The sequence below is a fragment of the Etheostoma cragini genome, chromosome 3 (assembly GCF_013103735.1).
Source record: "Etheostoma cragini isolate CJK2018 chromosome 3, CSU_Ecrag_1.0, whole genome shotgun sequence".
NCBI classification, from domain to species: Eukaryota; Metazoa; Chordata; class Actinopteri; order Perciformes; family Percidae; genus Etheostoma; species Etheostoma cragini.
This window is the reverse complement of record NC_048409.1, coordinates 23573151-23591676: the sequence shown is the minus strand read 5'-3', so window position 1 is coordinate 23591676 and position 18526 is coordinate 23573151. Positions and strand designations below refer to the sequence as shown.

Here is an 18526-nt window from a genome sequence, read left to right as displayed (position 1 = left end):
CCCCCCCCCCCCCCCCCACACACTCCCTACATGTTTACGTGTTACGTGTTTAATCCACAGCCCTGTGCCTTCCACTGCCCCAATTTTGTGTTTGCAAGACAGAATATAGTTTTATAAAGATGCTTTATTGGCTTGTACTTGCAGCACATCTTAAAAGAATGTCAGTTTAATGGAGCATAAACGGAAGCACACAGAGGAAATCCTTTAAGAACATTTAGAAAGATGTAATGAGCTTAAAGTTCTGCTGTTGGTGCGCTTAGTAAAGAAAGTACTCCTTGAACGCAACTCACAGACCATATTAAACAGTAAATCAGCACAGAATCCCTTAGGGAAATAAGCTGCTGCTGTACTGCTCTCTGTAGTTTGACTGAAAATCTCACCCTTTTCTGTGGTTTACAGTGTTCCATTACAAACATACGCAAAGGAACATATTGTGATTTTCTTATACATTTTTACATGTAAATAATTATTTTTATTTATGTCACAAGTCTTATAATATTACCTGTAATAATCAGCCTTGTGCTAATATTAAATGATTCATCTCGACCTGTTGATCTGAGTAAACCAAAAACTATTTTGGGCTGACAGGTACAGAATTTGACACTACAATTCGTTTAATTAGAAAAAAATAAAAAACATTTCTCTAATAAAAATTAGATACATGCTTCAAGAACTGTTTTCCAGTAAAAGAAAATAGCCTTTTTGCTATCCACAAAAGGTATATCCAATGTATAAGTAGCAAGGCCGTACATGTATAAAATAAATATCCATTATTGTCATTATTTGAGTGTTTCCATCACAAGAAAATGAAACGGATGAAGAAAGAAAGGAGTGAAATAAGTGGGCCACTTATGTAACAACAAAGCAGAAGGGACAGATTGACCTTCTACGGTCTCAGCTGGGCCCAGCATGTTACAAGTTGTACACTGCAAACACTAACATGTGTGCATACACACAACACACACACACACACACACACACACTCTACACAATTGGAATATGCCCAGTGCGAAAGACAGTAAACACTGAACACAGACTTTCCTTTAAAGTCATAATACAGTATAACTTAAAACTGAAAGTACACTGTAGTGTAAAGTACAAAATTACTTCATTGCTGTTGTCATTACTGCCCATGAAAATTTTCATTTGCTTCAGTCTGTTCTACTACAGGATCCCATCATTTTCAAAAAATAATCTTTTTAACAATTATAATTTTCAAGCATTAATTCCTATAGGAAAAAAGTAAAGATACAGTATAATGTTATTTTACTTTCCATACTGCAAGGGTAGACAGGTATACTATGGAAAGTTTTCTTGACTTTTTAAAACAGAATGGCAAATGTCTGAAACTAAATATGGATCATGTGAAAGTAAACTGTCTTAGAATAAAAAAAGTATCTAACTAGTATCGAAATGCTAACTGGCATGCAACTGAGTATGAGCCGCATTTACTGCAGTGTTAATTCTAGAGATTTACTGTAGTTACTTTAAGCTTTTTTCATGAGTAGTTGCATTATTTGTCCACCCTCCTCTATGTATTTATTTGTGTCCATACCCACAGACATGAAGAACTTACATGGGAAGTTGTACATGAAGCATGCCTCTGCAGCAATGATCCACTCTTGCCGTGTCTCACAGAAGATAGCAACGTTGTTTTTTGGCTGCTGACCCAGTGTTGCCAAACCGCTACCCAGTTGGGACGCTGCTGTGAAGATTTCCGCATAGGAGAGCCAGCAGTACTCCCCCAGGACTACCTGCAGGGGGTGAGATGGGAGTGTGAGGAAATGAGAGAGAAGTACAGTGACATTTTGTCAGAGATGAAGCAAAAGTGAAGGATGCAATGTTCTCAATCATTACAATTAAAATCCCATTACCAAAATTTAAATTTTGTATATATTAAGAGTTTGCACTGACCCATTAAATCTATCCGCATTATTCTGACAAAAAAAATTTCAGGATTCCCTATTTTATTGTGTGTTAGTGAATAAATTTTATCCCCGAAGCACAATGCTGCGAGTTATATCCCATAGCCACATTCTTGGCCTGTTTCCTTTTAAAAAGTCACATAAAGCAGAGTAACAGTTTACTATTGCCAAACAGAACTACTTCCTCTCCTTCTACCATTCTCATGCTTTAGCATGTCATGGTCATCACATGCATGAGGAAAAGACAAACACAGGCATCTGGGACCACACAGATGCCTGTAAAGGACAAAAACAAATGCAGGCGCTTCCTGCACGTATGAGTGAGGTTATACTGGCACCTAATGGTACATAAATGGCAGTGCACACAAACCCGGAAAGGCACACTGTAATGATGACTATACAATTCTGTTTTCCACTTGTTGGGAACAACAACTAGGCGCTAAACAGCTAAGACGCATTCATTGTTTCAACAGTGGGGTTTAAATGGATAAGAAGAATCAGGCTGTTAGGCTTAATGGGGTAATTCAGAGGTATGGCAGGCAACTGTACGTCAAAGTTGGCAAAGTCCTGACTATGCAGGCAAGGTGCACTCTCCAAAACATAAAGATTACAAGGTTTTTAAGTGTTTTACTGGGCAAAGTTTGCAAGGAAGGCTTAAGTATCAATGCTCATTTGTGACTACAGGTGTTGCATGAATTAGCAAATAGAACACGCAGCTACTAGGCTACATGATGGGATCAAAACAGTCTGTCAGAACTTTACTTTTTTTCATTCGGCCACTTCTTCTTAAACAAACTTTAGATATGCTCTCAAATACCAATCTAATTATCCTGTTTCCTTTCATCAAGCCATATTTATTATATGTCCCCCTCACTTAAAGGTCTCATATTATGCTCATTTCAGGTTCATACTTGTGTTTTAGGTTTATACAAGAACATCTTTACATGCTTCAATGTTGAAAACACATATTTTTCTCATACTTTCTGGCTGAATATACCTTTATTCACCCTCTGAAGTCTGGGTCTTAAACGCACCATTTTGGCAATCCCAAAGAAAGCCTAGTCTGCTCTGATTGGCCAGCATTTCCGATCTTTTGCACTTGGCATCTCTGCACCGTCATTGCAGCCGGGGAATGATTCTTACAGACAGGCTTTCACAGTATTTCTATAGCACCTCGACCTGTTTTAATATTTGAAAAAGGACAAGCCAATCTTACTTTTTACAATATGGGACAAATATGGCACCATTTGGCAGTTGATTCATTAATGTTTGTATACTGACCACGTATCATTATTTTTCTTATTTTCTTGTACATTTTATAGTATACATCCCTCTATGTCACTTATTCAATTTTGTTTATCATATATGTGTTTTATGTATATTTATTCTGTATAGATACAGTATATATACTGTATCTATACAGTATATGTTGTATATTCTTTTCCTTTCCTTCCTTTCCTGTTTTCCTCTGTAATTTCCTCCTCTATAATTATGCTGCTACTTCTAACCACACTTTCTGCATCACTCTTTACCTTCTTGAACACCTTTCCATTGCTCTGTTGCTCGTCCTCCTCACTGATCACCTCCCTCGTTCCGAGACAGTATCGGTGTGGGAACCTCATGGCTGCGTCCGCAAACATCTTATCCAAGGTGTCCAGTCCGGGGTGCAGTGATGTCGCCAACCTCTTAGTGGCGCTTATAGCTCGGTAGGGTCCTTCGGGACATCCCAGCACCGAGTGGGCCTTCATCTTCTTGGCTCGCTCCTCCTCAGAGCCGCAGCAGCCCACGTCTGGTCTGGAGACCCAGCTGAGGATGTAAGAGGGCATGAAGGTGATGATGGTGTAGATCCATACCATGAGGTGGAAGAGGAGCAGCAGCATTGGGTTCAGGTCCTCCTTCAGCTTCATCCTGGTGAAGCTGCAAAGATGTTGGAGAGCAGAGAGGAGTGAGTATGGAGGAAGATGAGTTTTGTGAAAAGTTCCAACTCCTACAGCTGCAGTCAGTCCCTCTTTTCTTCTTTCCCCTTCTCTTTTCTTGCTTTCTTTCAGAGAGCTTGAATCGTACCTCCTGGCAATGATATGCCCACAGGTCCACACTGCCGAAAAATAAAAGATCTTATGTTACGTGGCAATAGAGCAACCACTGACATATAGTTAAATATGCCTGTACTCCAAATGATCCCTTAAAGAACAAGAATCTCAACTCATTGAGAAACCTAACCAAAAAGTCACACATCTACTCTAGTATTCACTAAAGCATAAGGGACATTTTGTTACTGTCAAACCGTTGTGTGACAAACAGACCGACCGGCTCTGTGTTTGAAATGTTCCTTCTCCTTCCTCCAGCCCCAATATCAAGTGCAGTCACCAAATATCAAAGAAGAATAAGAGAGAGAGAGAGGGAAAAAAATGAAAAAGCCTGGAAAGATATGAAAAAACAAACAAAAAGGGACAAAAACAGTGAAAAAGAAGAAACGGGACAAGGCCATCTCCAACAGACATAAACGACACTAAGTGTGAGAAGATGTATAAGCAGTGTGAGTGTGTGTGACATAATCCAGGCCACTAAACCGGAGAAGCGTGGACCATCGTACACAGAAAGAACAAGCTGTAGCTCAAGTGTGTGTGCTGCCAGTTAGCGGACCCACTAGACACATTGCACCCATCCTCTTGCTTGCTCTGGAGGAGACTACTAGAACTGTTGGGTTCTTGTAAATTCTGGAGTGTGGTCTATCTGTATAGTGTCTTGAGATAACTCTTGTTATGAATTGATACTATAAATAAAATTGAATTGAATTGAATGTAAGATTAGGAGAGAGCGTAATGGGTTTTGCTCAGATTGACTTTCACACATCTCCTCAACTGTAATGTGTTTTCTGAATTTCTTCTCACCTCCTAGTTTCAACTGTATCCTCGGACACACACAGGCACACACTCAATAGGAGCTACTAGGGTGGTGATGGAGAATGGGACATACATTACTTGCTAGCAGAGTTTGGGAGCTGTCCAGAGTTCTACACAGAGATCAGTTAAGGTTATATTATCAATATGGCTGACAGGTTTTCTCCTGTTATCATGAGTTCCATATTCTTTAACTTATGTATGCCAACACTAGTCTTAGCATTCAAGATCAAAGATCCATTAGACACCATTATTATTTAATTTAAATATATAGTGTCTTGTCAATAGGGCTAGGTACGGTTTAAATGCCATTTGAAGCAACCTACTTTAGAAATAACCATAATGCATGCTGACCTTATATTCAGTCCATCAACTGTTTTTGCAATTGTGCAGCTAAAAAACAACATGCCTCCTGTCAAATGGGGTGGGAATCCACGCACATTCACATTCTGAAGGCAGTCTATTCTCGCAGCAATAATTAATTCATTAGTATGAGGGTGAGGCTCACTTTGTTCCTTGAAGCGTAACATCCTAATCCTCACAAAACTGCCCACTGACATGCACTGGTCTGCACCATCTTGTCTTCCATACACACTCATCCCTCAAGTGTCCCTTTGAGACTCATAAATAAATCAAGGATTTTACAAGCAGTTCTCTCCCAGACTAGCATCTGTTCCCTGCGGGATGTGGCCTCTGCAACGCTGTTGTTCGGCTTGGTGTCTTGTTTCCAAGCTTGGGTGCCTTGCTTAATCACAGGCACTACAGCTCACCAAAACTGCACCCTGGTGGAGGAGATGCTTTACACCATCACCCGCTATCATCTACTGTTTGCTTGTTGGGTTTAAGTTTTAACTGTCTCTTGCAATTCATGTTTTTTTTCAAGTCAAGGTCAATGAAATGGAGGCCACAGAGAAGAAGTGGAGGCAACTGGAATAAACAAACTATCGGACTGGGGGAAAGAGCAGAGCATCAACAGAGCGTGGAGTAGACAGACTTCCGCCTTTTCTACTGTTGTTTTGACAATAAACAAAAGTTTAAGTCCTGCTGTAAAACAAATCTGCCTGCAAGATAAGCTTTAAATATACCCATCATTTTAATTTCCATTATCTGCAAAAAGCTCAATTTCTATGTTTATCCTATTGAATGAATCTAGAGGCTTTAGGATGTTTTAGATTGGATGTGCAAGGGGTACTCCAGCAGTTGAGTGTTGCACTTGGAGTGATTTAAAAAACAAAGTCCTAACACTAGAACCTAGATTTCCTATAACACAGTCTCCTTTGTTAGACCCTCCCTGATTGGTAAACATTCCTGTCTATACTTCAACCTCCACACGCCCAGTTTATAACTCTCGGGTTCTCTCAGGTACATATTTGAAGTATCAATATTACATTTGGCTGACACTTTTTCCCAAAGCGACTTACAATTGCTATATCTTGAACCTAGATCTTCCACACCAAATGTATGCACTGCACCATCACCACCACCACCAATATAGTATTAGTCCATGTTTTTTCATGCTTTGGCTCCCTTCAGACCCTCAGAAGCATTCATACATGTATTAAAACAATAAAGTTGAATTGAATCACCTTGTGATTTTTTCCATACATATTACTTTTTTATTATTAATAATGACATGGCAGAAAATTGCAAATTATGTCATTGCACTAGGTGATGTCTTCCGATTGTTTGCTTAGGCTGACTATCATTCAAAAAGCAGAAGATATTAACTTTATAGTGATTTGAAACGGTGAAAAGCAGCACATTTGAAAAGCTGGAACCAGTAAATGTTCGACATGAAAAGCCGGAAAAGTGTCCTGAACGAGACTGACTACAAAAAATTGTTGTTGAATAATTCTGTTAAACAATCAACTAATCACTGTAGCACTACACAATGGCAGTCTGACATAACGGTGGGGAGTGCTATTGTCAACAGTACCAGGTAACACCATTGGGACTGTGCAGAGAGATTAGGTGAAGCAGTCAGAGAGGGGAGGTGGCTGTAACTTGCTGGTATTGTAAAGGCATGTCGGCTAAAACACATTTATGCATAAATAAAGATGGAGATACAACTCTAATGATGTTATCACACTGCTTTGCCATAAAACTTGCATCTGTGTGAGTAGAACAGCAATCCTAAACACCTGTTATGCCTTCTATTTCCGTGTTATGGATCCCAGCCGTGATTAACCGTTAACCGCTCAAAAAAAATCAGGTTCAAACCTGGTTTCAAGACAAGCCGGCTGGCTATTGCCCAACTCCTCTCTGTCGCTGTACAAGATCAAGACCCTGTTTTGCACAATAGCAATACACAAGCAAGCATGACTCTAATCTCTTACCTTTAATAGCAAAGAACGGGTAGTTGCAATATGTAGCTAAGTGGTTTCTCAATGGGTGGCTTTATGCAATAAGCAGGCGCTTTGCAGGCAGCCTCCACTCGCAGGATTAATTGAGTAATATTGTGACATGGTCTATGTAGTGGTGGGGTGAGCTAGGATGTGTGTGTGTGTGTGTGTGTGTGTGTGTGTGTGTGTGTGTACGAATCATTGCTTCCTAAAGAGATTGTTTGAATGGGGGCTTTTGTGTCCCGACGTCATCATGCTTTCACCCACTCAGCTAAGCAGACAGGCCTTGCAGTTTTCAGAAAGTTCAACATAACCATTGTTGTGAAGCAACACACGACACGTTCTCAAGGGTCAGACTGTGTGTGTGTGAATGTGTGTTTGTGTGAAAGAGAGAACGAGAGAGAGAGAGAGAGAGAGAGAAAGAGAGAAAGAGAGAAAGAAAGAGAAAGAGGAGAAGTATGTGGTGGGAGTGTGCATGTGCGTTGGTGTGTGGGAGTGCAGGACTGATTTGCACACATTAAGTGTGTTTATCTATTTCAACTAGTGACATAATCAAAAGCTTTAAAAACAACGGAAGAGTTTTAAGTACGGTTTCATTGCGTGTGAAAGCACAAAACATATTTGGTTGGATTATGTGGATCAGACTGCAGCTTTCCTCTGCTTTTGTGTGCACCTGGTGACATAAACTACCGACAGACATGGCGGTCAGCAACATATTTTTTTCTCTAATCTATTTATACAGCCAAATCAATTTAAAAAAAAGTATATTTATTATAACACAATAATAATGCAGACTTGTGTCCTCCTCACTTGCCCTTCTGAGAAAAATGGCTTCCAAGGAGGAAGAGTGTGTGTCTGTGTGTTTTCTAATCACATCGGACCATCCTTGCAAGAGAACAGCAACTCTGTCTGTAGGTGTGGGAGCACCCTGGACCCATACAATGATAACCGTTGCTGCAGGCCAGTTCACTTTAGCTGTGTAAATAGATCTTAAAAGTGGCAAGCAGCTTGAGGTTTTAAAAGTTAGAGTGAGATCTGATGTTTTTAAAAGGTCACCTCCATATATAAATATATATGTGTGCTTATGTTACATAATTGTAGTCCATACATGTAGAAATATTAAAACCATGAGCCTTCTGAATCATAATAATGAGAACAAAAGACAACATATTGTGAATTGTATAACTATATGAAATTATAATTTTGGTATCAATGAACTACGGATGTTCAACCTGCAACATCCAAGAGCACTAAGTGTCATCCAACTGACCAACGACGGCTAGATAACTTCCGGTTTAGAATTTCAAAACAAAATATTTCAAACCGTGTTGCTTCGTTTTTGACTGCTGTAAAATTCATTTAATCTGTATTTATGGCAAAACAATGTTTACAACGCTGTAAATATGGCGTATTATAATTACCACATTTAGTCCAAGAACACATCATGCAGGGGTAGGCCTACAGTCTGTCTAAATAATAGGCTCGTGTTGAACACCATTTTAACAGAACATTCATAGTAATCAGCTAAGAGTTAAAAATATAACTTGATGTTAGCCCTGTCCCCGATTTTATTCTCATTATGGTGGGAGATAGCCTACTTTGAATGGTGGTTCAGATAGTAATCCTTAGCTAAAGTAACTGGCTACACAATACGATGTGTACACATACTCTGGGCTACATTCAACCATTATAATAAAATCAGGAACATGGGAAGTCTCATGTTTTAATTTTTAGAATAAAGTTCGTTACTTCCAGCGCTGTCTCTGTGTTACTGAGCCAAATTGACGCATCTGTATCCCGCATAAAGCGCATCCCAAACGGCATCAGGAACAAAAAAGAAACTTACCAGGTGTCAGTTCATCCAGGCTACCGCAGCGGAGAGCTCCAATGTACAGCGTTGATTGCACACTGCAATCTGGGACCGGAGTTGACACGCGCGTTGTGTTGCTGTATGGTGCTGTACGAGGATGGATGGCGGTTTGGGAGCGACGAGGGGGGGGGGCATTCCCTGCCTTATGATTGGATTCGTGGAGGTGGCGCGTGCTAGGGGATGGGCTAGATGGAAGGAGGTGGCTGCATGGGTTACTATCGTTCTCTTATTAAAACATCCATGGTTACTATAGACTGAGCAGCTAGAGGCCAGGCACCCGGCACTCACACATACAACCACACGCGCACACACTGCAGTTCAGACCCCGGAAACGCGTGTTGAAGCTGACATGTGTGATGCTCCTGTTTCGCTGGTTACAGGTCTTGTAAAAGTTAATAGACATTATTTATAATTTGGTTAAAATTCAAGTGAGCATCCTGGACAGGGCCCATATTAACTGAGGCATTGTTGTAGATGAGTCATGTTGCAATACAGACTCTACCATGTGACCATAACTTTAAAATTAGACCACAATCACATTGCTGTACAGTACAGCAATGTGATTGTGGTCTAATGCTTTAGAAAGGTTGCTTCAGAAAGGCTGTGGCTGGGGATCGGACAGGGACAATTTACAATTTAAACTTTACAGAATACCCCACCACAAACACTACTGCGCTCATAGAAAACCAATCCTTGAAAAAAACACCACTCATCTGATTTGTAATATCTTGGCCTTGTGTTAATCGAGCCAGCAGCTTATTAAGTCCCCACGCCCAGCCATAAAAAACAACCCACATATGTACAGTTGGATACCAAATATTGATAATACCAAGTGCCTTTGTGAGAATGTACTTTTTATTAGTGCTGAAATGGCTTATTTATACACACACGGGAGTTGTTGAGGGCAGGGAGTGCACTTGCCATTCAGAAATTCTAGGACTATGAGTGGATTTGAACTGGCAACCCATACAATGCCGACGCAAGATGCTGATAATGTTATCTCGGGTTTTGAAGAAGAGGATTTATCTGATGTAAAATATTATAATTTCTTGTCTGTATTGTCTACTAACTGTCATGCATTATGAATATTGACATTTTTCCTGTCCACATAGTTAACTCTTTACATTTTTACTGTTGCATTGTTGTAATCCAAAGACATTACTGAGCTATAAAAGTGTGACACTGGCAGTGGGATGACTCACTCTGCAGTTTTATGCAGTTACAGTGGGATATATAATGGAGACAGAAAGACAAGTAGAAAACAGATTGACTGACGTACGTATTACTGGAAAAATGACATGGTGAAACAAGGCTTGCAGACCTTAAATCTGTAATATCATTTCTTATTATGCATATCATCTATTACATGCTGTGCCACAATCTGTTCTCATAGTTGTCATTGTTATCGTGAATAATTTCCTTGACACTGCATCATTATTTCAGGTGCATTCAGTCCATGTACCTTCTGATTCTTTGATGTCATAGAATTCTATGTCCATCTTCAGCTCTATTTGTTGTCTAAAATCTTTAAAAATGTGGTCCCTGTAACTTTTAGACATGCTGGATAACAGCAATATATTTTGTAATTTCCAATCTGGCCTGTACCAAAAACATTCTACTGAGATTGCTCTCCTCAGATTCACAAATGCTACTTGAATGCATCTTGATTCTAATGAGCTGTATGTGATTTCACTGATATATTTTCTGTAGCTTCATTAAGACAACTTTTCTTAAGCAACAGTTGCATTTTAAAACTAAAATCATCAATGATCAATAATTCTTAATGGCTAATGGTGTTATACAGTAGCCTATACTGAACAGTAGCTTATCAATCATGACAATTGAACGGGATTGTTTGATTTGATATGGGTATTTGTAGTTATGCCACCAGCATGTAGCTATGTTTTAAACTTCCAAGACATTGTGCTGCATGTTGTTTGTCTCTTCTGTTCTCATTATCATGCTCTAATGTTTGTATTACTGGAGAGCATTTTGTAATTCATTGTTTTGGAAAAGGATAATTAGTTAAACTATTTGTGTTCTCATTAAAAGAATAAATATTACTAATGAAAAAAGGGATTAAAAAATAAGGAAGCCCACTTATTGTTTTCATATTGTATTCGTAACCATAAATTATTTGACACTAATTAATTGGATTTCACTCAGGCACCGTACCAGACAGCTACAGCGTGGTGGGGTCCTTTTCCAGTGGGCTGAGGAGGATTAGCAGTCAACATGCCGACTGTCGGAGTAAAAAGGGATCTTCTCTTCAAAGCTTTGGGCAAAACATACAGTAAGTTACGTTTTCTACATATTCAAGTATTTGACAAATTGTCTGCTTGGTTATCAAAAGTCCCTTTGGCTCTAAAAGACCGAGGAAGTCAGAGTACCACCTGAATTAATTAGCCTGGTGGTTAGCAAAGCAGCAGCTGCTCACGAGCAACTTACTTCACCTGACTTTATTAAGACCATCCTAAATGAGAATTTTGTATTTTATTTTGGGATTTTTTTAAAGGAAATTCGTACTTTATTAACACTGTATTTTTGACAATAAGATAGTAGTCTTAGTTAGTGCGCTGGCATCGCTGTGCCAAAGAGATTGCATCATTTCCTCCGGCTGGGACCTTTCATACACAGTCTATTCTATATTAGGGACCAGCAATGGGAAGATAGCAAACAGTGAGTACTCAACGCTTTGTGAAGCTGTTTTTAGTCATGAGTGTTTGTTTCTTGTTTTAGCTGATGAGGAGTTTGACGAGCTGTGCTTTGAATTTGGGCTGGAGCTTGATGAAATTGTGAGTAAACTACGTCAAAGAATATCAACCCACAGTGGATCCTAATCCTTCCTCATAATCACAATAGACCCTTCTCATGGTGTACAGTTTTACTTGTCAAAAAACAAAGTCTAAATGTCCAATGCGAGCAAGGCCGGCTCCTACATTTGTGTCAAAAAGATCACTGAGCTATGACATGTACCAGTGAACTTGGTTCTGACCCCATTCCAGACCTCAGAGAGGGAGATAATCAGCCGAGAGCAGGGTGACTCCAAGGCATCAGGAGCATCTGACGTCATTCTGTACAAGATTGATGTTCCAGCTAACCGCTATGACCTGCTGTGTCTGGAGGGGCTGGTCCGTGGACTGCAGGTCTTCAAGAATAAGTGAGTCCTGTAATGCTAGAATTGGCATTTTGCTGTGGTTGCTGCATTCTAATCAGAATCAGAAATACTTTAATGATCCACAAAGGGAAACTCTGTGTTGCAGTTGCACAAATAGCATAAATACCAGAGTAGAAATATGAATAAAGAAATATAAGGAGTGTGGATGTGTATGGTATTTACATAGCTAAAAGAATGTTATGATACAGTATTTACATAAGTGAAGGAGCATTGTAATTGCATGCCAAGGTTGACCAACCTACAGCATACTTCAGCGCTTCGGCATTTCCAAAGTAAGGTGGATGGATATGTTGCGAACTAAAATGTATGATTATGTTTCGTTCAGGGCTGCACAAAATGAGGAAAATATTGATTGTGATATGATTCCCCATATTGGATGGAATGGTCATTTTTGTATCACTATTCTCATTTTCATTGAAAAATATTACAATTCACATGATAATAATGGGATTTTTGTGAGGATTTAGTCTGTTGGATACGATTTGTAGGCTTGGACATCTCTGCAGCACCACAATACTTAATTCAGAATGACACATATTTTGCCTTTAACAAATATTGACCCCCCCAACATCTGTTTTTGGTTGTATGAGGCTTGCTTAAATACAAGGGACTCCTACAGATAATGTATTTGTCTTTGTCTTGCAGGTTGGAGGCACCTCGCTACAAACGTGTTAGCCCAGTCAGCGGGGAGCCTCAGAAGCTGTTTATTACCAAGGAGGTGGGTGGTAAAATTCACAATTTTTAAATGGCAAACAAGCAGTTTATGGCCTGAAGCTGCCAGTAGTTTGGTTTATAAATCAAATAAATATGTGTATTACCATGGTAACTATAGTTTGGTAACTTACTGACATATTTGTTCTGAGCAGACGGCGGCAGTGCGACCCCATGCTGTGGCAGCAGTGTTGAGGAACATCACCTTTACACAGGAGCGCTATGACAGCTTCATCGAGCTGCAGGATAAACTCCACCAGAACATCTGCAGGTCAGAATAGCAGCTACACAAAGTACAACTGCAAAAGCAACGGTGAACGTGTCCCACTGCAGTATATTCTGTGTAGTTGAAGCCTGCTATTGCTTTTGCCTTTATGCCATTAAAAGCCATTGTTACCTATGAAACTATGGGGAAAAAAAAAACATGAGATAGTTATAGTGGTGCGTTTGGTGACATATTCTTTCGTTTCAGTAAACGTGACCATGTAGTGTAGTCTGCTCACTCCTCCAAACGGGGAATGTCAGGTCACATCATCAGGGTTCTGCTCACAACATGGCAAAAAACAGACCTCTGTTTTCCTTTATTATAGTAGTTGGGAAGAAAAACGACTCATAACTATGTTCACGCAGGAAGAGGAGTCTGGTGGCCATCGGGACCCATGACCTGGACACCCTCTGTGGTCCTTTCACATACACAGCCAAGCCTCCGGGAGACATCAGCTTTAAACCCCTCAACCAGACTAAAGAATACACTGCCACCCAGCTCATGAGCCTCTACAAGGTGAACAGATAATTGGCTAGTTAGTAGAGCAGTTTGTCTTTTTGGGTGGCGCTAACCTGCCGTTGTTCTTGTGACTCATACAGGCAGACAGCCACCTGAAGCATTTCCTTCACATTATTGAAGACAAGCCTGTATACCCCATCATCTACGACAGCAATGGCATTGTCCTGTCCATGCCTCCCATCATCAATGGTGAGTCCTGTCTCTGTCTTCAGTTCTGACTGTGTTTTCTGCCTCTGTTACGCAAAGAGCTTTGACGTGTTATTGTAGTAGTGTTGCAGACAGTTTTGTTGTCATTACTTAGGATTCCTCATGGGGGTGACAGAAACCAGGCACTATAGCTTTAAACAGCCAACCATGAGCTGAAGTTTTAAAAGAAAAAGTAAATGTGAAATTTAGATTTCCAAGGTAAAAAAACAACAACCTTAAAACTATATTATCTTACAATACTAATCTTCTTTTTTTTCTTCAGGTGACCATTCAAAAATCACCCTAATGACAAAGAATGTTTTTATTGAGTGCACAGCCACAGACCTGACCAAGGTACAACTGAGAGGAGAACAGAGAAATCTCATATACATGTTGTTCTGTCAATGTTATCATGGACACAGACTTCAACTTGTTCTCTTTTTCTTCTTTTTCCTCCAGGCAAAGATCGTGTTGGACATGATGGTGACCATGTTCAGCGAGTATTGTTCACAGCCTTTCACGTAAGTCACATATCTGGCTCAGACACTAGCTTGTCAACAGACAAGAACAATTCCTCTGGTTATTGTGAAACACTTGCTTAGAGGCGGAAAATGGTGATGTTGCTCATTTAAAACGTTTTTGTTTCATCTTTTGAGATTTAAATTGCTCATTTACAAAAACGTCCTGTTTGCATTGTCTTCGTAAAAACAGCCCTGCTTGACCAATTCAAGTGAATTAGCTAACATGAACATAAAGTAAAGTGTCTATGTCCATGTGATTTCTTTTTTTTTCTGCTGGGCATAGCCATGAATTACAAAAATTACTTAAAACCTAAAGTCTATAGAGGTTTATGTCATATACTCAATGTTCAAGAGATTGATGTTTTCTCTTCATATTAGATGATGGAAATATACCCAGTACCATCATAAAAGATAAATAAATCACTAAAGTGTAAGAGGATTACAGTGACAGTGACAGTGATATTTTCTTTTTTTGCTCTTTTAGGGTGGAGGAGGCTGAGGTGGTGTACCCAGACGGCAAGACCTGCAAATACCCAGTACTGTATTCACTACAACCGTTATGTGTTGTATCCTTAATATTTTTTTATGTGACATGAATTTCTTCTTTAGTCTCCTAATACTCTGGATTTCTTTCCTGGTTTGTACTTTAGGAGCTGGCCTACAGGAAGGAGACGTTGTCCAGTGAGTTCATCAACCGAAAAGTTGGCATCAAGTGAGTTGTTTGGAGCTACTCTGTATAATAGTACAAGATCAAAGTAAAATATATGGAAAGTGCAAGTAAATGTCTAAGATGTTGCGTTGCCACAAGTTTTGCATCAAAATGCAAATCCACAGACTGGCCGGTTTGAGTTGGTACACCTGTACTATCTAACACAATCTGGAACAGCAGCCCTCCAACAAATCTTTTGCAATATGAGTAGGACAGAATGTTAGAAACACCTCAATATCAGTATCACTACTAACTAGAGCCTCATATATGGCCTCATTTTTCATACCTCTCTGAGACAGTGCCAACAAATATAAACTTCTCAGATTATAGTATTTGTGGGGCTGTAGTGTTGGATGCATCATTAAATTGGGCCTCATGCACATGTCCCAAGACTGATTTAGGAAACTCTCCTTAAATCACTCATCTCAACCTGATAGGGCCACTTGTTCATGAGGAGATTCAAGAACATGCATTTCATTTGTACAATTAACAGGTATGATCATTTGCACAATTGACAGCCCTAAATAGCTATATACAACTGCCTGTTTCATTCTGTTTGGGGGCAAATTTCATTAAGAAAAAATTACACCCAAAAGTATAAAAAAGAATTTCACAATTTAGAGCTTTCAAGTCCTGCTTTCAGAAATCAGCAGAAAAAACACAACAGATATATTAGTATGAGATTAGTATCATGGGACCCAAAATAATACAAACAGTTCTCACCGTTCTAATAAGGCTCTAATCTTGGTGCCATTCTAATCCAAGGAAAAATGCCGTTAGCGCTATAGAAATCAAAGTTTATTTTTACTTTCACATGCCCCGACAACTAGCGTTATGAGCTAATTAGGGTTAAGCTAATTAGGGGTTAGCATAAAAACTTAACCCCAGAGAACGGTCGACTCTGTACCCACGTGTTATTAATCCTTAGCTTCATTTTGTGCTGGAATTGTACTTTAAGGCATCAAACACTCCACTGTGGAGAGACTGAGGCAGACAATCTATACATTACTCATACAACTGGTCTGCATCAAAATTAATATTTTGTTAGAAACTTAAGTCCTACTTTTTAATGAGCAATGTTTGTTTTGTGTCCTCCTGACAGTGAATCAACTGAGAAAATCGCCCAGCTGCTGACCAAAATGTGTCTGCGCTCCCAGGCCACAGGGGTTGGTGATGAGATTGAGGTTGAGATCCCGCCCACACGGTCAGACGTCATCCACGCCTGTGACATTGTGGAGGACGCCGCCATGGCCTACGGATTCAACAACGTCCCCCACACCACACCACGCACCTACACCGTAGCCAACCAGGTGCCTGGGTTTACCTCTGCATGTTTGATGTGTGTGGAACCAAATATTGTATTTATCAAACATGCTGTGTGTTCTTATTTATTTATTTACTGTATATGTTCATAGTTTCCACTGAATAAACTGACAGAGCTGTTGAGACAAGACCTGGCAGCTGCTGGATTCACGGAGGCCCTCAACTTTGCCCTAGTAAGAAAAAAACACAAAGACACACATCTTTTGAGGGAAGAAATAACAGTCTTCCTCTTATAAATGAAAAGCTGAATTCATAAGAAGGCTCAAGGGTTTCGTTGCTACAGTGCTATTTGGTCTGTTATGACCATATGAGCTTAAAGTTTTAATGTTAGCTAATATTTGCAATTTTCTGGTAAATATTACTGTATAACAACTTATTGACTGTGCTCCATATGTGTGACTGTTATAGTGCGGTTAGCTAAACAGTAGCATTAAGCATTATCCCATAACCATCACTTTTAGCCAAAAAGTTGCAATGTCTTGCCTCCATAAAGGAATGTGTCCCTCTTTCTCCCTGTAGTGTTCTGAAGAAGATGTAGCAGACAAGCTTAGAAAAAAGATCTCAGAGACACGGGCGGTTCATATCTCCAACCCCAAGACAGCTGAGTTCCAGGTAAATCACAATATAACATGAAATTGTGTTAATAAATCTACAATGCTTTAATGCATTGCACCTCTGCAGCATTGTTTGAAAACAAGAAAATAGATACTATTTATAGATTTAGAGTCATCTTCTAGCCTTAAAGGAAAAAACATGCAGTTGGATCATGTGGACTCATGTTAATCCGAAAGGCCTTTATCTGAATTTGTCATGAGACAAGAGAATACATGTTCATTTAAGGCCTGTGCTGTCCCCTTTTGCTCCAAAATCTATTGCAGTTGTGCAGAAGAAGATGAGTACAGTTTAACTTTTGTGTATTTAATGTTCATATTGCATATACTTTGGTAAAATTTTAAGATATTCTCTGTGCTTTGTGCACACTTTAAGGTAGTTCTGTGCCATCTGAAACATCACCTTGCTGACTAATTTCAGTAATTTGAGAGTTGCAATATTATTTTTTGCAAACACATTAAAAACATTACGTCAAGAAAATGATACTAATTTTTGTATTAGTTATTTTTTCTTAGTAAAAATTGTATTAAGGGAAAATATTAATTTAATAACATAGACAATGTCCAGAAGTGGGCACTCTTGTCCTCTCTGAAAGATTGTAGCTATGTATCCAGCTTCCCCACTGTTTGTCACCACTAGGTGGCGCGCACCACCTTGTTGCCAGGCCTGCTGAAAACCATCGCAGCCAACAGGAAGATGCCCCTTCCCCTTAAACTGTTTGAGATATCCGACGTGGTGCTGAAGGATGAGACCAAAGGTAGGCGTCTGCATGTGTGAAGGGAAGGGGAGAAAATCATAGATAACACATAATGGTACCTAACACACCATTAAAACTGTTGAAAACCTGTTGCTCTCAACAGCTCTGTCAGTTTATTCAGTTGAAACTGCGAACATATAGAGTAAATACATGAGAACACACAGCATGCTTGATGAAATACAGTGATATTTGGTCACACACGCATCAACATGCAGCAGTTAACCCAGGCACCTGGTTGGCTACGGGGTGGGTGCGTCGTGTGGGGGACGTAGGCCATGGTGGCATCCTCCATGATGTCACAGGCGGAGATGAGGTCTCATCACAACACCTGTAGCCCGGGAGCTGATAGCTGATAGTTTAGGACAGATGCTGATAATAGCGGGTCAAGATGTAGTTTGACAATGTTAATAAAAATAACAATATCACTAATAAGTACCCAGTATATTCTTCACATCTAGAAATATTTTAGATAAGAGGATGCTAAAAGTCTGTTGGTTACTTGCGTGATAGGAGTAATAGGATTTAAATGTATACACGTGTGAGAAATCTGAATAAGTTGTCTTATTATGATCAATTTGAGTAAAGACTTTACCATAGACAACCACTGTAGTCTTGATTGACACTTTTATTTATATATACAGTTGTGTTCGAAATAATAGCAGTGCCTCAACAGCAGCAAGAAAATCACTGGTTTTATTAACATTTCAA

General features: G+C 39.6%; 2 protein-coding genes across 4 annotated transcripts in view; one reads left to right on the top strand and one right to left on the bottom strand.

Moving 5' to 3' along the window:
• Positions 1–9237, bottom strand: part of acsl3a (acyl-CoA synthetase long chain family member 3a) — a 25637-nt gene extending 16400 nt beyond the window's left edge. Inside the window, exons 1-4 of one of the 3 annotated variants that reach the window (XM_034865111.1) lie at positions 9014–9142; positions 4066–4067; positions 3458–4020; positions 1577–1754 (exon numbers count right to left, since the gene is read on the bottom strand). In XM_034865111.1, the coding sequence (XP_034721002.1) occupies positions 1577–1754; positions 3458–3832 (553 nt within the window). In that variant the 5' untranslated portion in view covers positions 3833–4020; positions 4066–4067; positions 9014–9142. Of the gene's footprint in view, positions 1–1576; positions 1755–3457; positions 4024–4065; positions 4068–7161; positions 7242–9013 lie in introns of those variants that run through there. The other 2 variants (XM_034865116.1, XM_034865125.1) reach the window with 2 other exon arrangements.
• Positions 9238–11204: 1967 nt separating this feature from the next.
• farsb (phenylalanyl-tRNA synthetase subunit beta) overlaps positions 11205–18526 on the top strand; it is a 16325-nt gene continuing 9003 nt past the window's right edge. Inside the window, exons 1-15 of the mRNA XM_034865100.1 lie at positions 11205–11330; positions 11777–11832; positions 12043–12197; positions 12861–12933; positions 13082–13197; positions 13557–13707; positions 13791–13899; positions 14180–14250; positions 14356–14417; positions 14902–14953; positions 15068–15129; positions 16229–16436; positions 16542–16622; positions 16969–17061; positions 17701–17818. Of these exons, the coding sequence (XP_034720991.1) occupies positions 11273–11330; positions 11777–11832; positions 12043–12197; positions 12861–12933; positions 13082–13197; positions 13557–13707; positions 13791–13899; positions 14180–14250; positions 14356–14417; positions 14902–14953; positions 15068–15129; positions 16229–16436; positions 16542–16622; positions 16969–17061; positions 17701–17818 (1465 nt within the window). The 5' untranslated portion in view covers positions 11205–11272. The remainder of the gene's footprint in view (positions 11331–11776; positions 11833–12042; positions 12198–12860; positions 12934–13081; positions 13198–13556; positions 13708–13790; positions 13900–14179; positions 14251–14355; positions 14418–14901; positions 14954–15067; positions 15130–16228; positions 16437–16541; positions 16623–16968; positions 17062–17700; positions 17819–18526) is intronic.